Source organism: Aotus nancymaae, unplaced genomic scaffold, assembly GCF_030222135.1.
Source record: "Aotus nancymaae isolate 86718 unplaced genomic scaffold, 86718_ANA_hifiasm-v0.15.2.pri h1tg000040l, whole genome shotgun sequence".
Taxonomy (NCBI): Eukaryota; Metazoa; Chordata; class Mammalia; order Primates; family Aotidae; genus Aotus; species Aotus nancymaae.
The window spans coordinates 46,117,775-46,136,683 of NW_026988454.1; the positions used below are offsets into that span (position 1 = coordinate 46,117,775).

An 18,909-nucleotide genomic window follows, 5' to 3' on the forward strand; every position below is an offset into this window, starting at 1 on the left:
AGAACTATTTTGGCTTCTATTCCATTACAACTGCTTTCTGGGTCTGCTATTCAGATCTTTCCCTTTACTGTTAACCAGATAATTCCTTCATTTCTCTTCTGTTTTCATTCATTCAACGAATACCCTAGAAAGCTATGTACCAGGCAGTATTATGGATGCTGGCGATAAACTGATGAAAAACAATTAGCTGCTTTGATGGAGCTAATATCTAATGAGAAAAGCATAACATTAACAAATGTGGTAAGATGTTAAACTGGAAGTTTCCAATAAGGCATAGAGGTACCAAAGTGAAGTAAAAAACCAGTATTAAAATTTTCACAAGAGAGAGTTGAGAAGTTCTTGCTCGATCCTTTAACTGCTCAAAAAATAATCAGATTACAGAAAACTTTGTGACGAAGGATCAGGAAAAGATGTTTTGCTTATTTGTTTTTTAATATTAGGTGATCAGTAAAGATCTCTCTTTACATTACTGATATTTGGGCAGAAATCTAAAGGAAATGAGTGAATAAGCCATACGAGTATCTAAAGGGAAGAGCATTCCAGTCAGAGGAAATCAAAACTTCAAAGGCTTTGAGGTAAGAAAATGCTTAATGTGATTAGGAATAGCAAGGTCTCTATGGATCAGAAGGGCTTGGCCAAAGGAGGAGAAAGAGTAGATGGAGATTAAATCAGAGAGTGAGATGGTGGCTTGACTGGAATGTGGATCACTGAATGTGATAAGAAGTGGACGGATTCTGGATATGCCTGTTAGTGGAACTGGCAGGATTTCCTGATAGCTTAGGTGTGATACATGACTGAAAGAGAGGAGTCAAGAATGATTTCAGTGTTTTAGCCTGAGCAACTGGAAATGGAGATATTTACTGAGATGGAGAAGACTCCAGAGGGAAGAGGAGGTAGCACATATTCCAAAGCTCGATTTGGAAATGTTAAACTATAAAAGTCTTATTATCTATGCCGATGGAACGATCCAGTAGGCAGTTGCATATAGGAGTGTACAGTGCAGGTGCAACGTTAGGGACTGGAGTTAAAAGTATGGGAGTCACTATGGTAGGCCTGGTATTTTAAAGTCACAGATCACTAAGTTCTTGTAGAGTATAAGCTGCCTATGTTTGGTGAGCTATGTCTTCCAATTCATTTTTCTCTTCTCAAACAAATAGCATTTCTCTTTCAGGTTAGTTTGCCTTAACATTTCATTAAGTCTATCGCCTATATTCCTTACCAAATGCTTTTCCTTTGAGTATATCTGCCTATGTCTGATAAGGCCTGACTTCAGGATATATCCTTACCCATATTCAGAGGATGCATAATCTCTTTTGGTTATTTCTTGGTGTAGACAAGAAGCCTGCCTACATCCAGAATACACATAAGGCCTCCACCCAACTCTGTCTTCTTGTTTGTTATGGCTTGACTTAAGGCACATTCTTATCTACATGAACTATAAGTATTCTTCCTAAAATATGCTTCCTTGAATAGGACGAGGTGAGATATCAAGCTAAATCTTTGTCACAACTTTCGAAATTTCTTCCCAGGTTCATCAGCTTATGTCTGAGTAGGTAAACCCTAACCTACAGTCTCCACACTTGAACAAACCAAATTCTCTGTGATTTTTAACATTCTCTTTGTCCTTGTGAGTTTGTCTTTTGTATTTCTTTATCATTTTAGTGGTGTTTCTGCAAGGAGCAGAAATAAATGCATTTGTTCAAGTTGTCATATTTAACAGGCCAAATCATTTTTATATCATAAGAATCCAGTAAAATGTTTCTTAAAGGGTGTTTCTAGTTATAACAAATGTGTATTATATGGGTAACCTTGCTTAATGGCAAATAACCTTCTTGAAATGATAAAAGAAGGTTTTAAAAATTACACAGTGCTTATTGATGGTAGTCTAACAATACTTTCGATGTTTTACTATAATTTTGTAATCTACTAGAATGTTGTGAGCATTATTGGGTTATAGTAGTATTGTTTTTATATCTGTATTGGAAAAAAGATTATTTAGCTTTTACAGATAGAAAAACTCAAGTCACCAAATTCTATTACATAGATTACTTCTTCCAATTCAACATCATTTTTAGTGCTCTGCTGTCTTTAAAATGGGTTATTCTAATATTCATGGTTAGTATCTACAGGAAAAGTATCTGGGAAATAAAAGAACATATCAATTTTATTGTTGAGAGAAATATATGAATACATTTGAAAACTGCCACTAAAATATTAAATATTATAAAACACAAAGGGTATTTGAAATCTGTGGAAAAACTGGCCTGGAAAACAGATTTTGAAAGTATTTACTACTTAGTAAATACTTTCTATATTTAGAGCATATAGCTCTTTACGGGCTAAATATAGAGCAGCTGAATAATTTAAATGAGACCATCATAACTTCACTTAGATGATATTAAGTATTATATGCCAAGATTAATGGAAATCAACAAAACTACTATCTTTATATGAACAACTAACTGATGAACTAAAAGATCTTGCAAAACAACTACTCTTAGAACTTAAAATTGTATGCAGAATGTTGTTGAATTATTTGTATATATGTCTCCCTTATGTGTTAACATGTCTCCCTTACCAGACTGTGAGTTCGTAGGGACAGAAGTCTTACTTATTTTCATTGTTCATTGGGCTTACCATAGCATATAGCAAAGTACCTACGCACAGCAGATGTCTTTTACTGCACATGTTGGAGTAATAGATGGTTAATGATTTTCTGGAGACAATCAGTGACTCTGGAAGAAGAAACAATGTGTTTGCTTCAACTTTGTTTTCTTTTTGAGTTTTAAATCTAGCCTATGTATAGAAAGCATGGATTCTGTTCCGCTCTCTGCCTGCCTCTTTATGTGTGGTCTGCTATTTTACAGCTGTACAAGTGACTAGGTGGGTAAAGGCTAAGTAGTGGTGAAATATTAGCAAGATTGTCGTGCCACATACCTAAGTCACTTCCTTCAATTAAACTTTTAATAAAGTTGATACTTTATTTCCAGCTATCTGATTCCTTAATCTATCTCTCAGTTAGTTTTCGACCTTGGGTGGGAAACAGTAATGTTTTTTACGTGTTTCTTTAACCAACTTTTAAAAGATCATTCTCTTTATAAAATAAAAGTACAAATATACATTAATAAAATAAAATAGTGTGTTGGGTTTGTAGCAAAAGCAAGTGCCTCTGCTTCATTGCCTCTCTTGCTGTGGTTGCCTGGGAGTTTCAGCTTCGCACAGGCAACTGTATTCAAATGTTTCATTTTTAATTGTCTTGGTAGTTTTCTTATTAATTCATTATAATACAACTATGCCATTATTCATCAACCTATCTACTTTAGATACAATCTGTTGCCCTTCTTTATAATGCACGAGGATTTAATGCACTTACATGATCCCTGTACTAAGGTTTTGTTGGATCCAGCATTATCTATACTAATATCACAATTGTGGGCAAAGAAATTTCTACTTAAAATTATGATACAGACACACACACACATATACACACATGTGTGTATTGTTTGGTATGCAATGCATTATACATAATTGTATAATGTACAAAATTGCACAGTATAGACAGTCAATAAATATGTATTGAATGAATGTGTATAATTTTGGGTTCAAGTCTTTTCACTTACAATGTTGTGAATACTTTCCCTGTTGTTAAACATTCATAGGAAACTTTTTTTTAAGTGGCTGACATTAACAGCAAATGGCTGAACCATAATTAATTTAACCTTCAACCTATTATGAAACATGTAGAAGGTTTCTGATTTTTGTTTGTTTGTTTTTGAGACGGAGTCTCACTCTGTCCCCCAGGCTGGAGTGTAGTGGTGCCACCCTGGCTCACTGCAACTTCTGACTCTCAGGTTCAAGCTATTTTCCTGCCTTAGCCTCCTGAGTAGCTAGGACTACAGACATGTGCCACCACATCCGGCTAATTTTTTGTAGTTTTAGTAGAGACGGGTTTCACCACGTTGGTCAGGCTGGCCTTGAACTCCTAACCTCATGATCCGCCTGCCTCGGCCTACCAAAGTGCTGGGTGTACAGGCATGAGCCACTGTGCCTGGTGAAAGGTTTCCAGTGTTTTAGTGTTACAAATAATCTGTCTGTAAACATCTTTATAATTAATTATCAACTGCATATCTGATCCTCAAAGCAGATTCCTAGAAAGAGAATTACTGAATCAGAACTTCCTGATCCATATTGCCAGTTTCCTTTCCAGGAAGATTTTGCTTATTTGCATTTCTAACAGCACTGTAAAAGAGTAATTATTTTATTCCATATTATTTATCCTTAAGCACATATATGCTCTAAAACTGCTAATTTTGTAGCTCTCACTTGAGATTTTTGATTACCAGTATTGCTGAAGATTTATTCATATGTCCATTATTTATTATTGTATAACATTTAAATTTTTTCAGTTTAATATTTGGGTCTATAACTAATTTGAATTTTTAATATTTCAGAGAAGTTTTTATGAGTTAGTTTATTTCTCTATTTTATCATTATTGGCAATTCTTTACATTTAAAAATATCCTAAAAAAAGGCAATTTCAAGGATTAAAAATCTTATTAGAAATTCACAGTGCATTAAAAATTAGCTGCATGGCTACTTGTATTTATTTTGCCTTTTAATATATTATGTAAGCAACAGAATTTTAATAACATCTTTTATGTATCAGTAAGAATTCTCCCCAGAAATAGTGCTATAAAACTAGCTTAGGAAAATAAAAAATTGTAGGTACTGAAATTTATATAATTTTCTTTCTTTGTTTTTTTTTCTTTTTTTTTTTTAGATGGAGTCTTTCTCTGTAGCCCAGGCTGGAGTGCAGTGGTGTAATCTTCGCTTACTGCAACCTCCGCCTCCCAGGTTCAAGCAATCCTGCCTCAGCCTTCTGAGTAGCTGAGACTATAGGTGCATGCCACCATGCCAGAATAATTTTTATATTTTTAGTAGAGACAGGGTTTCACTATGTTGGTCAGGCTAGACTTGAACTCCTGACCTTGTGATCCACCACCTTGGCCTCCCAAAGTGCTGTGATTACAGGCATGAGCCACCACGCCCGGCCAAAATTTGTATAATCTTAAGGAGGGATGGTTTTTATAAATTAGAAGGGCAGTGGCAATGTTTATCATACTTATGTGTTAAATGATTGATAATCATCTTGTTAATCTTATACTTTCTTTCCCATTGTTCCATTTAGTTTTGCCATTTGACTGGGGTAATGTGAGTGCTTTATGGTTAAAAGAAAAATGCTTATAGTAGCATATGATCAGGAGCAGTAAGAAGGGAACATAGTGAGCTTTTTCCATTACTACAGTGAGATAATAAGCCTTTGGATTATTAACAAAGTTCCATGTGGTAGCAGCTGATTGACTCAGGCTGTATCACCTGCCTGTTTCTGCTGGCCTGGGATTAGCAGAAGGAGAATCTTCCTAATGTAGCTTCAGAAATGAAAGACATAATTGGATATCCCAAAACTTGTGACGGGGTAGGATCCTGGACAGTAAAAAGGATTATTAACTACATTGTCTTTGCTAGCTAAAAAATTTTCAATGGCGCCACAATCTGCATCATAAATTTTTATTCTTCTGATATAATGAATAATCCTAGTCTCTAGAAATCTAGATAACCATTTGCTTTTGAGCATTAACTACACAAAGATTCCTTAAACCCATTTCTCAACTGAACACTAATACTTGTGCTAGTTGGGTAAGGTATGAATCTTGAAATTTATTACTAGTGTGAAGTTGGGCATCAATTGATACTATTTTATAACTATTGTGGTTTCAACTTTTAGTTGTACTCTATTAACACACTAATTAAATGGTATTTAAATTAATTCAGTATTTAGTATACCATTTTTAGAATTAAATTTGATTTTAAATTAAAATTGTTTAAATTAAATTATTTAGTATACCAAAAATTATCTCAGAAAAAATAATAGTTTTAATAGCCAAATGTGTAAACAACCCAAATGTTCATTAAAAGTGAATGGATGAATAGTTTGTGGCATATCAATATGATGGAATACTACTAAACTATACATAAGAAAGAACTATTGCTATACACACAATGTGGATGAATCTCAAAATAATTATGCTGAATGAAAGAAGCAAGACAAATAATACATTTTATATGTTCCGCTTACATCTAATACTAGAAAATGCAAACTAGGCCGAGGCAGGTGGATCACGAGGTCAAGAGATTGAGACCATCCTGGTCAACATGGTGAAACCCCGTCTCTACTAAAAATACAAAAAAATTAGCTGGGCATGGTGGCGCGTGCCTGTAATCTCAGCTACTCGGGAGGCTGAGGCAGGAGAATTGCCTGAACCCAGGAGGCGGAGGTTGCGGTGAGCCGAGATCGCGCCATTGCACTCCAGCCTGGGTAACAAGAGCGAAACTCCGACTCCAAAAAAAAAAAAAAAAAGAAAATGCAAACTAATCTATAATGACACAAAGCAGATGAGTGGCTGACAGGGGACAGTGAAGGAAGAGTGTTGAGGAATGGGAAGTTCAGATTACAGTAGGGTTCCAGGAAACTTTTAGGGTGATGGGTATATTCATTATCTTCATTGAGCATTAGTTTCACATGCATATACATATGTCAAAACTTATCAAATGAAACACTTTAAAGATGCAAAAAAGCAAAGAAATATGTGATAATTCTTCATTATTACTGGCAATATAAAACTATAAATAGTGCTGTGTACTAATTTATGTATGCACTTTTTTTGGTTTTGAATTTTATTTCTTTCTCATAGAATTATATGTTTATTGAAATAAATGCTTTTATTCAAAGTATCGTATATTTACAGAAGAACTGGCTGGCCTTATTTTTATTTCATGAGTTTAACATTTCTTGGTTATAAACATGTCTGTCAATATGACTTCACCACCATACAATTCATCTATGTAACCAAAACCACTTGTACCACAAAAGCTATTAAAAGTTAACATGGCTATTGATGTGAAATTATACACTGGCCACTAGAGTGAAATAAAAACAAAGAAATATTATAAATAATCTACAAATGATATAATTTACTATTTGTTTAGCATATCCTCATATACATATAATATAGTATTATATACATATATTATAAATAGTGGCAGTAGGATTAGAAGACAGATACAGATTGGAGAGAGATTCAGGAAGCAGAATCAATAGCACTTAGTGATAGACTGGATTTGGGAGGTGAAGTAGAATAAACAAATAAAGTAGAAGAATGACTTTAGAGTTGCTTTTACTTTGGGAACCGGTAGATAAAGTGTGGATAGTGGAAAGAGGTTTAGGAATAGTGGAGACAACTTTGAGTTTAGAAATGATCACCAGTAGCTGGTGAGTTTGGCTTGTGGATCTAAAATATTTTTTTGAAATGGGTAGTTATGGGTATGTGAAATGATAAGAGATCAATGTCAAAGGTGAAAACTTAGGACTCATAAGCAGAATCTGGCAAGTTGAATGAGTAAGATAAAATTCAGCCAGTCTTCTGTCTGTGAGAGTTTTAATTGAGATCTGACTTAGCCGTGTCCATAGGCAATCAACTTCGTTTCTAGAATATATGTTGCTATCTACCATGGGAATGGTAGATTGGCTGTCTCATCTTCAAATCCACCCGCCATCTACTGTGTTCTCCTGTTTTGTAAAGGCTGCGGCATTATCCGTGACATTTTCAGATTTACTTGAAGCTAGTGTTCTGCATGTGGATTTGATCCTGCAAATTAAGCACATTTACACAATTTAGAAGGCAGAAGTTTTATGCCTTTTCTTGGTTGTGTATATGCTGGCAAACACAGTCATGGAAATGTGACATTTTCTGCAGCAGCCTTTCATACAGTTATCTCCAGTTTCCTATGTTTTGGGAAGTAATTTCAGTAGAGATGGCGGCCATATTTCAGTACCTGATAAGCAGCTCTATGGGATATGATGGGGATTTGTACTGATCACAGAGGCTTCCAGACCCAGGCCTCCTATCCCTGAATTTGGCTATTGTCCTTTATTCATAAATTTCATAGTTCTACAGTAGCATAGTATTGCTACTAGAGGGTCAGTTTTGTAGTGCTCTGGCAATAATTTCTTGAGGCTCAGTTTAGATCCTTCTTCTTTGGTCTTTCTAACAATTTCATAAACTCCTGAATTCCTGTACTACTTAAAATACTTAGACTGGTTTTTGTTTCCTGAACTGAATAATATCTGATCTAGCCAGTAAATAATAATGTGTACAATTTGGGGAAAGCCAGGATATCACCATAGGCATATATGGCAGAGACTGCCGGCTATCTACCAATATCCATTCTGCCTTTCTTCTCTGAGTCACTGAAGATCCTAGTTTTATTATTCAAACAAAGACTCCACTTTTTAGCCGCTGCAGTTACATGTGTTCATGTAAGTATGCCTGGCCGTCACTTTTTTGGTGGGGCCTTTGCCTGTTTATCTTTTCCACTGGGTGAGAAGCAGATGTACTGGTGAAAGTTGAAGAAGCCATCCTGGATCCAAAGATGAAAAATCATTGTTGATGATGGCAAAGCCATTCTACCAGAATGGGACTGACCAGATCTGGATCCATACATAAGGGGTACATAAACTGCTATCTTTCTGAAGCTACTATATTTTTCAGTCCCCCCACTCCCTGCCTGTTTTTTGTAGCCACTTAGACTATAATCTAAACTAAGATATAAGTGAGCTACAAAATTTGAGCCCAAGTCTGAAAATGTATGTTACTCTATTAACAACTGTTAATTAGTTTAATGAGGTAGCACATATAATATGTTTATGGGAATAAGACTTGGAATAGCTCAGGCTGGGCACAGTGGTTCATGCTTGTAATCCCAGCACTTTGGGAGGCTGAGGCAGGCAGATCATTAGAGGTCAGGAGTTTGAGACCTGCCTGGCCAACATGATAAAACCCCATCTCTATGAAAAATACAAAAATTAGCCAGGTGTGGTGCCATGTGCCTGTAATCCCAGCTATTTAGGAGGCTGAGGCAGGAGAATCGCTTGACCTGGGAGGTTGAGGTGGCAGTGAGCCAAGATGATGCCACTGCACTCCAGCCTGGGTGACAGAGCAGACTCCATCTCAAACCAAACCAAAACAGAAAGACTTGGAATAGCTCATCTATAATTCTTATACAAAAAGACTTCTGGCTGTAGGCTGATAACATGCCCTCAAGTCACAGTCAGGTAAACAAAAATTAAAAATTTTGTTAAGAAAAGTCTCCTCTCACAAACCTGACCCCTTTTTCAGGAAACATCTCAGGTAAAGACACTCCATCTACCCATTTGCCCACACCGGAAGGCCAGAACCCAGTTTCCCTGCCTCTCCTTCACATCCACATCCATCCTAGCCTTATGCAGACCTTCAGTGCTTTGTAGATAAGAATCTTGCCATTCATCACTAACCCAGTCCACATCTTATCCTCTCTCTCCAGGCTGCCTGTGAGGCCCCTGTCTCCATTTACTCACTAATTCTCAGGCACTTAGAAGTCTTCCCCATGCACAGATTGTGTTGAGCACGGGAAGCCCAGTGGACAACGGAGCAGGCTGACTGGTCTGCGTCCTTGGTCTGCTGGGACCCAGAGTCAAAGAGATGGACAATGACCACAAGCGTGTGAGTGAGGAGGCGAGCCTGGGTTCTGTGCAGGTACATGTAGGGATTTATCCCACACTCATAAATTCTGGAGCAGGGCTGGAGACTTCATTTGTGCAGGGGCGTGAGGAGGCATTGAAAAATGAAAACGTGGAGTCCCTTGTTCACAAAATAGGAAAACTACTCTAAATGGTACTAAAATACAAAACTTTTTCTTTCTCTTTATTCTAATAATTTACCATTGTTATTTGCTATTTAAGGTCATTCTGAGTAAAGACAATTTTAATTTTAAATTTTTAGCTGAATTTTACTGTTCATCTTCATATTGTGCAGTGCCAATTTTAAATACAAATATAAGAGTATTATATTTCTATGGAGAAACACTGAAATTACACAATTCATATTTTGCAGCTCATAGCATGCATATATACATTTAGTTCTTATCAGAACAGTAGAAATGCTGTGTAAAACTAAATCAAGGATTTTTATTTCACTTCTTGATAGTGGCAAAGATACTGCCTTTAGCTTACTGGTGAATAAGGAAGAACTGAAAGAAAGGAACTATGGCTTTTCCTATCTTTCCATGCTATTATTTTTGGCGTAAAGCTTGATTAATATAGGAAAATAAAATGAGTAAGAAAAGGTATGACTGGGGTCATTAGTCTCTGGTGTTATTCACAAGGTCACTGCCTTCTTTCTGCGTTTGAAGCAGATCTCACATGGGAAGTGTGGTCTCCTGCAGACTCAGTTATAGATATACATGATGATCTGTTATGGCCTGGAGTTCTGCTGACCTGTGCATCCTAGGGGCATTGGAATATTATGTTCACAGCATCATCAACTTCTCTCCTCTGCTTGTGCTCCTGTTGTGCAATCCTTCCAAAACACAAGTTCGAAGATATATAGTATTAAGATTCAAGGCAGACCTAGCAAAGCATTAAGTATGGCACAAAGCCCTTCTGAGTGCCGGGCCCCCCATGACTGCGCAGATTATACTTCTATGAAGCAGTCCTCTAGTCTTAACTGCAATCCACAGGAAATTCAAGGTTAAACGACACCACAAGGACACAGTCCACAAATCCAGGGCATGGGGCGCTGAAGAATCAATGACCTGAGTGCTCCAACCAGCCAGTGGGGAAACATGAGGGAAGAAAGGCTGAAACAGACTCAATCAAATAAAATGCAAACTTGTTTGGCCCCTGACTGAAATAAACCGACTGTGAAAACACATTTCTGGACAGTTAGTGAAATTTGGATGTGAACTTGTATTCGATGCTATAAAGGAAGTCCTTTGAATTTAGTTAATAGTGAAGAAAAATCATATATATAGTGGCTATGTGGATAATAGACCTGATCTATGAAAGATGCAGGCCAAGGTATTTATAGATCAAATGATAAGATATTTGAGGTTTAATGAATTTCAGAAAAAAGGGGGGAATTGTTGACATAAAATTGGCAAAATATTGAAAAATTTTGAATCTGAGAGGTTCATCATTTTATTCTTTATACTTTTGTAAAGTTTTTAAAATGTTTTGTAATGGAAAGAAGGAAATGTGTGTGTGTGTGTGTGTGTGTGTGTGTATAATTGTCATTATGTATACTTTAAACAATTATTTTCTTTGTTTATAGCAAATTCTGTTTTCCACACCAAATTATTACTTCTCTTTGCAACAAATTATTAAACAGTTAATGAAAACATTTGAATTCTATGATTTATGCATGAGAATATTGGCATGAAAATAATTTTCTCCAACTTTGTTTGTGTTCTTTTCATTTCTTAGAGCAATATGGAAAATTTCCCAGCATATAAGATATTTTAATGTTTTTCCTAAAGATGTAACTATATACGGGTAAGTGGCTAATTATTCAAGTTTTTATTTAATAACAATTTCAAGAGAAATCCTATTTTTATTGAAAATTCTATCAATAAAATTATTTGTGATAAATTAATTTCTCCTATAACTCTTTTAAGGAACATGTATGTTTTTCATATTATAGTTTTTCTTACAGTGAAAGAAGAAATTAACATGCACACACAATGCACACGTAATTTAGAGACCTGTTTAGACATGAGAGTAGATTGAATTTGACTGAACATGGCCTCAAATTAATAAAACTGAAGGAAGGGGAAACTGTATTAAAATCAAGTCTTAAGAAGCAAGGTTCAGTTACACCTGATGTACAGAACTTTCTAGACCACACAAAAAATATCTTCATAGTCAGATTGAATGCTGTAAACATGAGAGTGAATATATTTTAGCCTTGCTTTCAGAGCAGTGTCATTCTTGTCTTGCTGGCATCATACTAAAAGCGGGATTAGGATAGGACATTAGCTCAAGAGGCTTATTTGTAAAATTGCTTAGGCCAACAATTTAGGAGGGATCAGTGAGTGAGCTCTGTAATAAGGAACATAGTTATCTATACCAATTCAGATTCTTTTTCCAGACATGCAAGACAACTTTCAAAGCCAAGAACTATATTTTCGGTAATGTCCAAACTCTGATTTTTCAAGAAATTTTTCATCAGTTAAGTGTTTGGTTTTCCAATCAAATACCTCCCTGGGAAAAAGCAAAAGTCATTTTAAAATGGGAGATCCCCCAAAATAAAAAGTCTTTAAGTAGAGATGTTAGAGGTTTTATAGCTCCCTAATTTCATTCCAATTTGTTGCCTAGAGAAGAAAAAGCCAGTTTCAAAACTTGGAAGATTTGAAATACTTTACTCTCTTATTAGTTTATAAAAGTTGTATCTGGCTAAGTTCTATGAAAATACCCTATTCAAAGTTGTAGAAATGGGCAATGATGATAATAATATCCAATAGCTGTGGAACACTTTTCCAAAATTCAAGGCCTTTGATAGGATTTTACATAGGTTATCTCACTGCAAATCCATGAGTACAAAGTACTTACTATGCTCACAGCCTTTTCAAAAAAAGTAAATATATAAAAAAATAAATTTAAATCATTGACACTGCTACTGTGGCCATATGTCTTTGGGACAAAAATTAATAGTCCACTGTGTACAGAACAGACATAAGGAAGACCTAGCAATCTATGACATGACCAGAAACGCATGTTATTATTGTAAGAACACCATGTATTAGATAATGGGAAAATATCTAATTGATGGAATCAGATTCCACAGCCAATAGTATTCCCTTAGAAATAGACTCAAACGCAGAGATTGATATGCAGTAGGTTTACTGTGATGTACTCTTGGGAACAATGTCTGGGAAGAGTCTGGGAGGAAGAATTAGGTATGAAGAGAAGTTCAGCTGTAATGCTCTTGCAAAAAAGTCTCCAGCCAATCATAGAGGACTCTGAAGCTGAGATGGTGCTTCAGAGTTGTCCCACGGATATATTAGGAATTCAACTTCCTAAGTTGAGTGCATCTTATTTAAGGATATGTAAGAACATGTGCAGAAATATTCTCTGGAAAATATTTAAAATATTAAAAATTTTGAAGAGTTCAAGAACTTTGTTTACTTATTCAAAATTCTCAAAATATTCTAAGTTCAACATTTTTGTATTTTCCTGTTGAATTAAACTACTTTTAAAAATTATATGACACTCTGTATCCCTAACATCTATTTAAGTTTATTTTTGCTGATATGAGTATAGCGTCAACAGCTTTATTTTGGATAATATTCACCTGTTTTATCTTTTTTCCATCTTTTAAATTCTTACTTTTCTAGGTTGTTAGGATTCTAATAAATAGCATAGAGTTGGTCATTTTAAAATCCAGTCTGGCAGTTTTGGCTTTTAAGTGGAGTGTTGAGTTCATTTAAATTTATCAGTGTTTTGGGCCTTTTCTATAATGTTTCTTAGTACATTTTTCTTTTTCTTTTCTAATACTTCCTTTTTCTTTCTTTTTTAAATGTATTGATTGTTTTTTCTCCTTATTTAATTTTTGTCTCCATTATTTAAATTAAAATTTTCTATTTCTAATTTTCAAGTGGTTACATTTTAAATTTTATCATGTTGATTTAGTCAAGTGTAACATCTTAAACTCTCTTTAGAAAAATACAAGATGCTGAGTGCTGTGGTACATATCTGCAGTCCTAGCGACTTGGAAGTCTGAAGGGGGATCATCTGAGCCCAGGAATTTGAATTCAGACTAGGCAACATAGTGAGACCCCATCTCTAAAAAAAGAAAAAAACCCACAAAAATACAAAGATTACATAACATTTCAAGTTATTCTATTTCCTACCTTCTAATAATTGTTTCTAGTATTTTAATACTATGTATTTTTAATCTTCACAAATAGAAATATTTTATAATCATTATTTTATGTAGACAATATTTATTGAATTTTACCTTAAAGCATCCCTCTTCTGTTTTTGCCCTCTTTCCTTCTTGTATCTCAGGTATTCTAAGTTTATTTTCCTTCTTCCTAAAGTTTAATGTTTAGAACAGTAGTTCTTAATCTGTGCAGTTCTATTCTCCCTTAGAAGGCTTTTTGAAATATGTCGTGACATTTTGTCATCACAGTGGCTTGAGGGCACTTCCTGGCATCTGTAGTGTGAGACAGGGACACTTAAACATCTTGACATACACCCAGGACTATCACGTACGCAAAAGGATTGTTCTGGTTTTTATATGACTCTCAGTGGTTTCAATGGTTCTTTTGGATATTTCATGTAGAAAAAATGCTCTTGATATGTATCTGAGTCTAGGATAGAACTCCATGTATATAAATAGATACAATATTTATAAATAGGACCTAATTCCATGTATATAAATAATACAATACTTATAAACATGGAATTAGAAATATAAATATATAAATATAAATGGAATATTTGGCACAGTTTTAACACACTGAATTTTTCAGGAATGTAAAAGCCATGTAAACAAGGAATTTCGTTCCGAGTTTTACCAATAATAGTTTATTTACTATTTCAGAAAATCACATCACTAATGGCTATTTTAGTCTCCGTGTCTGAGTTGTCAATACAACCATCTGTGTTAATTTGAATATGCAGCTGTCACATTGCTGGTAACTCTATGTGTACACACAGACATGCACATATACATTTTGGGTTTTAACCATCACCCACAAGTAAAGTTGCAAATATGCCTACTCTGCTAATTTTTTCCCCCTTCTGCAGTAGACAATTAAGATTTAGCATACATTTCATGAAGTTACATGCCGCTAGAACTGGCAAAGATGTTTCATACTTTTGCTTCTGAAAGTAGTAGCTTAAACATCAAAGAGGACATGAACCCTGGCTAATATGTGATGTGTACCTGATACTACGGAAGTAAAATATAAGACTGGATAAAGGAGAATTCATTGACATTGAACTACTCATCAGTGGGATGGCTCCTTACAGCCTGGACATAACCATGGTCTGGTGAATTGATCTAGACTGGTAACTGGATAAGGGACCATGAATATCCACTGCAGCTTCCTGCAGAATAATCTTTGTATATGATATCACATGGTGTCTCTCTGGAATTCAATTGCATCCTACTACTTGCAGGAAAATCTCGAATCCCTTAACGTGCCAACAAATTAGACCCTTCCAGATGTCACCAATTTACTTCTTTAGCTTCCTCACCTCCTCTTTCTAACCCTATTACCTCAAGTGCCTACACTTGAGGCTCCAGTTCTTTGCATGTCCTGTTTACTCTCTTTGCTTCTTTCCTCAATTCCTCTATTGGGTTGAAATGTAATTCTGGGTCTCCACAGCCCTTACTTGGCACATTTTTTTTTCCTAGCGTGACATTTCATTGCACTGTATCGTAATCGTTAATTTCTTTTTCTGTAATTCAGTGAGGGAGTCTTCTTCATAAGTACTAGCGAGCTGCTCCGTGAGGAAAGTGATAAGGCGTAGGAACTCAATAGGTGTTATCTGTTAGAGGAAAACAACACTGCAACTTTTCAATACCCTTCACTCTTCACTTGAGGCTCGTCAGGCTACTTTCAGTTTCACTTCTACTATCTTTCTTTTACTGATCACTTTCTCTTCGGACTTTCTTCCCTCCCATCTACAACGCGGCAGAGAGGGAGAGTGACTGACCCGAACATTTTCTGGGCGCCCCCAGGTTATCCGGTGGCACGCCCTCTCACCAAGGAAGCCTCATCAACGAGCTGACGTCACGCGCATCGCTGACGTTCCGTCGTCGGGCCCTCCCATCAGATCATTCCTGATGACTCTTGTGTTGCTAGTCGGGAAAGCCTGAGGTCTGTTGGTACTGAAGGCTAGCAGCGACGAGTACCAGAGGCGACACCTCGCGGACCCCTGCTTCCCCAAAGTAAGGTGACTCGTTTTCCGAAATGACGCGCGGGCAGGTGAGGGCCCACCCACAAGCGCTCGCCGCGGTCTCCCTGGGAACGACGGCGCGTGTCGCCGGGGCTCGGTGGGGGTGCGCGTGCGCAGTGCGCGGGTTTTGCTGGGACCCGAAGTAATGAGAGTGGGCATTTGATTCCCACAGGGATGGCCCCTCTCTCCAGCGAGGACCAAGCAATGGTGCAGGCAATGCTGAGGCAGCTGTTCCAGAGCGTGAAGGAGAAAATCACGGGTGCCCCCTCCCTGGAGTGTGCCGAGGAGATTCTTTTACATCTGGAGGAAACTGATGAAAATTTTCACAAGTAAAATTGCTTTTGATGTCTTAAGCCTACAAATCATTGATCCAGAGAAGGTCCAGAGAAGGGTTGATAATATTAATTTGATTATTGTTGTTAAAATAGTGCCCAACTTGGAGGTTTACGTTTTCTTTTATTTGCCAAAACGTCGAATTTATTTAACATTTATTCTTATTTCCTAAAGCTTCTGCCGCCTCTCTCTTGTTTCTGTCTCTATATTTTGTGAGGGGGAGTCTCGCTCTGTCGCCCCGGCTGGAGTGCAATGGGACGATCTGGGCTCACTGCAGCCTTCGCCTCCCGGGTTCAAGTGATTCTCCAGCCTCAGCCTCCCGAGTAGCTGGGATTATAGGTGCCCGCCACTGGACCCGCTAATTTGTGTATATTTAGTAGAGACGGGTTTCACCGTGTTGGCCAGGCTGGTCTTGAACTCCTGACCTCAAGTGATCTGCTGGTCTCGGCCTCCCAAAGTGCTGAGATTACAGGCGTGAGCCACCGCTGCTGGCCGCCGCCCTCATATTTTTACTGTTACAACCAGCATATCCTAATAATCCATTTCCCGAGGCTCACCCGGGCAGCGCAGTAATCTCTTTGAAAGAATACTTCACGATTTCAAGGGATTCCTGTACTTTATTAAAAGCAATGAGTTCCAGCGATCTTAGCTCCTTTGCTTACATTTTTCAGTGGCTGCACAAATTATTCACTCCGAGCACTGCAAAGGGAATGTGGAAGTGAGATCATTAGTTTCCTCTGGAATAGTTTTTTAAGTTTCTCTAAAGGGGTAAGCCACATAACTAAATGTCTGTGATACGTGTCAGAAATGTAAGTGACAGAGAAGGGGGCAGAGTGCTCTGCTCGTGGGAGCAGTAGGGAAAAGAGGTTTAATGAGTGAGGTGCCATTTGAAGTAGAGCTTGAAAATCTTTGGAGACCTATGTTTTTCTTTTGATTTGGTTCATCCAAAGTCTACCTCCAGGTGCCTCCTTTCATTGTTATTAGTAGTATTTTTAATCCAGTGTTTGCATTTCATTTTGATCTGACAGAGACGACACTGGAAATTTTTCTAGTTACACTACCTTTACTGACTCTTGGATATTCTTGGGTACCCTGAAGTTCTACTTATCTGGAATACCTACCAATATTATATGTGCATCAGGGTATTTTTGAGTTCTTTAAAATTCTATGCACACGTTTGTATATATTTGCAGTTTTATAGGGGAGTATTTACAGTTTTTACTACTTTCTCAATTGAGTTTTAAAAAGCGTGGACGGAATCTTCATTAATATAAAGTTTCTAATTTCTCTAGTATTTCCGATTATACTTACGATTTTTTTTTGTATTTCCATGATTTTCTTCTTTATTTTCTCATTAAATTCATTATTAATACCTGTTATTAGATGATAAGGTTATTTATTCTGGAGCTACCAGAGACTAGCTTTTATTGGTTAGCTACAGATTTATTAAACAGTGGATTACAGAAAAATTAGAACTTTTTCAAATATAGGTTGGGTGATTAATGTTTTGTAAGCTCATGTAATGATAATTTACCTCACATCCACATCAAGCGTTATGTTTGGGATTTCATTTCCGGTTTTTATTTTACATGGAGTTGTTTAAATAATCTGTAAATTACTGAGTAAGATTTTGCTAGGACCATATTCTGGAAATTTGGCCATTTCATCTAGATTTTCAAACTTATTTATATAAAGATTTTCATGAATATCCTGTTATCTTTTGAGTATTTCCAGTATCTGTAGTCATGTTCCTTTTCATTTTTTATTTGCATCTTCCCAGTTTTGCTCTTCATCAGTTATCCTAGAAGTTTATTTTATTAGCCTTTTCAAAGAACCAACTTTTGACCTTTCCTCCTCCTTTCTGTTATGTGGACACATATATTATTTTTTGTTTTATTAATTTCTGCTCTTTATTTTTTTTATGTGGGAAACCTTTAACCTTATTGTACTGGATTCTAGCTTATTAATTTGAAGCTCTTTTTTCTTTATTAGTAGAAGCCTTTAAAGCTACACATTTGCCTATAATTATTGCTTTAGCTGTATCCATTTAAAAATGTTTTTTCAAGTTAAAATTGGACCATTGTAGTTCCTCTCAGAAGTCTAATGACTCTTGTAATACTGTATTTACTCTTCAATAGCTCATTAGGTAGATTAAATAAATGCTTGTTGAATGACATGCATAATTAATAGTTACTATTTACTAAAGCTATTTACTTGTGGCCTGTCTAAAAAACAATACAGACACACTCAGATTATAGCTAGTTTAAAAGTAAGACTTGGCTTAGAATCCTAAAAGTCATTTTTAGTCTTAAAAATAGGATAAATTCAAAATGTCTTAGCTGCACTAGCCTGAGATCTGTGTCTTAGGAGGAGGGAACCCTTTTATGTGCAAAAGGAAAAGAGGATCTGCTTAACTGGCATTTTCATAGAATTTTACAATTTCAGAGTTGGAAGGGATTTTAAAGGTCAGTTATTTCAGGTGCTCATATTTTCATTTGTCTTTCAGCGACCTAACTCTCCTTCAACACTTAATGTTCTAGAGTCACTTAGGTGTGTTTTCCTTTCCAAAGTGTTTATTTCAGAATTATTCATTTTTCCATCTCCACTATTTGAACATTGATTTCTTAAATCCAAGAGATGTTGGCCTGTAATTATCAACAAAAATAATCTCATTAAAAGACTTATAGGGGAGGCTGGGTGTGGTGGCTCATGCCTGTAATCCCAGAACATTG

General features: G+C 36.3%; 1 protein-coding gene across 3 annotated transcripts in view; it reads left to right on the top strand.

The window, feature by feature from the left end:
* The first annotated feature begins 15,741 nt into the window (after positions 1-15,741).
* TBC1D32 (TBC1 domain family member 32) overlaps positions 15,742-18,909 on the top strand; it is a 244,467-nt gene continuing 241,299 nt past the window's right edge. Inside the window, exons 1-2 of one of the 3 annotated variants that reach the window (XM_021666838.2) lie at positions 15,742-15,873; positions 16,017-16,173. In XM_021666838.2, the coding sequence (XP_021522513.2) occupies positions 16,019-16,173 (155 nt within the window). In that variant the 5' untranslated portion in view covers positions 15,742-15,873; positions 16,017-16,018. Of the gene's footprint in view, positions 15,874-15,969; positions 16,174-18,909 lie in introns of those variants that run through there. The other 2 variants (XM_064360747.1, XR_010336622.1) reach the window with 2 other exon arrangements.